The 2,915-nt window shown below is 55.7% G+C and overlaps 2 protein-coding genes across 2 annotated transcripts in view; both read left to right on the top strand.

The window, feature by feature from the left end:
- Nucleotides 1-91: 91 nt before the first annotated feature.
- DQ04_08661020 (hypothetical protein) lies at nucleotides 92-1,519 on the top strand (the record flags this gene model as incomplete). Its single annotated transcript, XM_009315650.1, has 1 exon — nucleotides 92-1,519. One exon carries the CDS (start codon nucleotides 92-94, stop codon nucleotides 1,517-1,519), a length of 1,428 nt encoding a protein of 475 aa, XP_009313925.1.
- A 666-nt stretch (nucleotides 1,520-2,185) lies between these two features.
- The window catches only part of DQ04_08661010 (DNA repair protein), a gene marked incomplete at both ends in the record, with an annotated part of 3,393 nt that continues 2,663 nt past the window's right edge, over nucleotides 2,186-2,915 (top strand). The window contains one exon of the mRNA XM_009315649.1: nucleotides 2,186-2,915. This exon is cut by the window's right edge and continues 2,663 nt beyond it. Within this exon, the coding sequence (XP_009313924.1) occupies nucleotides 2,186-2,915 (730 nt within the window).

Raw genomic sequence — 2,915 nt, 5'->3', positions numbered from 1 at the left:
AAAAAAAAGGTGAGTGTGATTGGGCTTTTCTCGCCCCTCCAATTCCCTTTTAAAAAAATTAATTCGGTGGTGCTCCGAGTGCAGGGTCATCATGCACGCGTCAGTGGTCACCAATGTAGGACTGGTCGTGGACGCCGTCATTCTTGAGCGGTGTATGGACGAGAATGAGTTTTTTGACGAGAGCGGACATGGAATTATGTTCACCGGTGACAGCGCCCATCGCACGTCTTTCCAACCGTCGCTCTTTGGCTCCAACTGCCCCACACCGCAGCGCTCTTCTTTAGTGTCCTTTTTAAGCGCCACAGCGCCGCAGACCCCCTTGAGCTCTACCAAGACGTACGCAAAGTTGCCCTCTATCATCAATGACAATGTGCATTACGAGTGCCAAGCGACGGGGAAGCCGCTACAGCAGCGCATTTTTCACCACTTCGACGTGCTTCCATTCGGAGTAGACAGCCCGTCGTCTGTATTTAGTGTTATTGGGCGCCACACGAATCGTGGGCTTGTTCTTGGTGTTACACCCACCGGAGCCTTCGTTGTACGTCCGTACAAAAGTGAGGTGCCGCTACAGCTTGTCCCGTACGGCGCTGACCGCAAAACGGTGAGGAAGGAAGACCTACACACACTCGGCAAGTTGAGCTCCTCTCCATCTGTGATTAATGGCACGACGGAATTCGTACAGATGGCCACGCGTTTTATCAACGAAGTGAAAAAATCGGCCGCCGGTGATGGTGATACAGATGCCTTTCGTCAGGGCCATGCGGAGTCGACGGAAATCAGTGAGAGTGGCAGTGACGTAAACGTGCTTGAGGGGACGGAGTTGTGGGCCCTCAAGGACATGCAGTTGCCCCCGAAACTCGCGCTGCACGACCCCGTGCCGCCGCTGCGTGTTGGTTCGCGCGTTGTGGCACGGCGGTTTGCGTGTGATGGCGCCCTTCACCTCGCCCGTGTCTGCGCCGTGCACTACGATGTGACATACACGCTCCGCTACGAGTCTGACAATGGCGTCGATATGTGTGTGCTGCACAATGACGTCCACCTCTTCGACGAGTCGGAGGCGGAGCAGTGCAGCGTGCGCGACAAGGTTACCGTTGCGCTGCACAAGCAGCTTCCGGCGGTGATCATTGAGTGCCTCGGCGACGAGGAGTACCGTGTCATTCTCGAGAACAACCCAAGCCACGCCCTTACCGTCACGCGACGGCACATTGTCTTCATCGCGCCGCTCTTAAAGGAGGCCCTCTACGGTGACCCTGTCATACTTGAGTGGTTTCGTGCCCTCGACCCGACGTGCTCCGGGCTAGTGTCGTGGAAAGAGGTGCGGCACCTCATCCTCAGCTGGGAGACGTACGGACAGAGTTTCTCATTCCAGAAACTCGGCGAGGTGCAACGCGAATTATGCATTCGCGTTGGTAGAATGGAGCCACAACTGCTGCGTAAGGTTCCTGTACAGGAGGAGGAGATGCTGTTGGGTTACGCTGAGTTTGAGTACGTGATACTGAGGATGAGGAACATGCTGTAACAACACTTGCATGCATACGTTGCAACCGTAACGATGCTTTGATCGACTGTGAGTGTGTGTTAAGATATCTGTGTNGGAACATGCTGTAACAACACTTGCATGCATACGTTGCAACCGTAACGATGCTTTGATCGACTGTGAGTGTGTGTTAAGATATCTGTGTGTCTGTGTGGTAGTGATGGTGATGGATGTTGACATGTATCTTGAGGCTTTTTTTTTTTTTGCAGTGACGCCTCTTTACTGTGGAACATGAAGTCTGTGCAATGCAATCGTTTATGATTTACTCCTGCAGCTACCTGCCTGCTTGCAGCTGTCTGTCTCCTTGCTTCTGCTGCTGCTGCTGCTGCTGCCGTTGATGGAATTTGTTCCTAATCCATCTCTCTGTTTTTATTATTATTGCCATTATTATGCAACGTTGAAAATACTTACACACACGCACACACACAAAAGGGAGATGCTGCCCACAATAACGAGCCANTCGTTTATGATTTACTCCTGCAGCTACCTGCCTGCTTGCAGCTGTCTGTCTCCTTGCTTCTGCTGCTGCTGCTGCTGCTGCTGCCGTTGATGGAATTTGTTCCTAATCCATCTCTCTGTTTTTATTATTATTGCCATTATTATGCAACGTTGAAAATACTTACACACACACACACACACAAAAGGGAGATGCTGCCCACAATAACGAGCCAGATTGCGGAGTGGTCTACGGGGCAGGGCTTCGACGACACCAACGCGCAGCTGTGCGTGGTGAGCGTGGGCTTCGACGTGGAGGCGATCGCGTCGCATCTCCTCCGCCGCGTACTCGAGGAGTTACCGTCGCTCAACGCGTGCGTGTCGTGTGTCGTGCTGCCGGACGGCACCAAGAGCGGCACCTTGTCACGGGTCGCGTCAGCCCTCGCTGCGTCGCTGCGCGGCGTGAAGGGCGAAGACGTGCAGGTGCACGTCGCTGAGGAGGGCACCTCCACACGGACCCGCTGCTCGTACTACCAGAGCGGTGGCGTGGTTGTGCTGTGCGGCCGCATGTTGTGCGCCGACCTGCTGCACCGCCGCGTGTCGCGTGAGCTGGTGGGCGCGGCAGTCGTGCTGCTGCCGCACGGCGGCCCGCAGCGGGCGGACAGTGTTGTGCCTAGTATTGCCTTCTGCGCGGAGATCCTGCTGCGCGGTGGAGGCGCCGTGCTGTTGCCGTCGCGCCGACGCCGCCCGCCGTTTATTCTCCTATCCGACGACCCGTGCTTTCTGCGACATTTGGTGCAGCGGCGCCGCTTGGGGCAGGAGACATTCCTCGCGAAGCTGCACGTTGATGATCTGCAGCTTTTCCCGCGCTTTCGCCTTGACATTCTGCGGCATTTCGAGCGCCTGGCGGCGCAGCGGCCGCTCACCGTGGAAAGAGTGGCGG

The sequence above is a fragment of the Trypanosoma grayi genome (genome assembly GCF_000691245.1).
Source record: "Trypanosoma grayi strain ANR4 Tgr_866_V1, whole genome shotgun sequence".
In the NCBI taxonomy this organism is placed as follows: Eukaryota; Euglenozoa; class Kinetoplastea; order Trypanosomatida; family Trypanosomatidae; genus Trypanosoma; species Trypanosoma grayi.
Note: the sequence above shows the minus strand (reverse complement) of the source record. Positions and strands in the feature narration are given on the sequence as shown.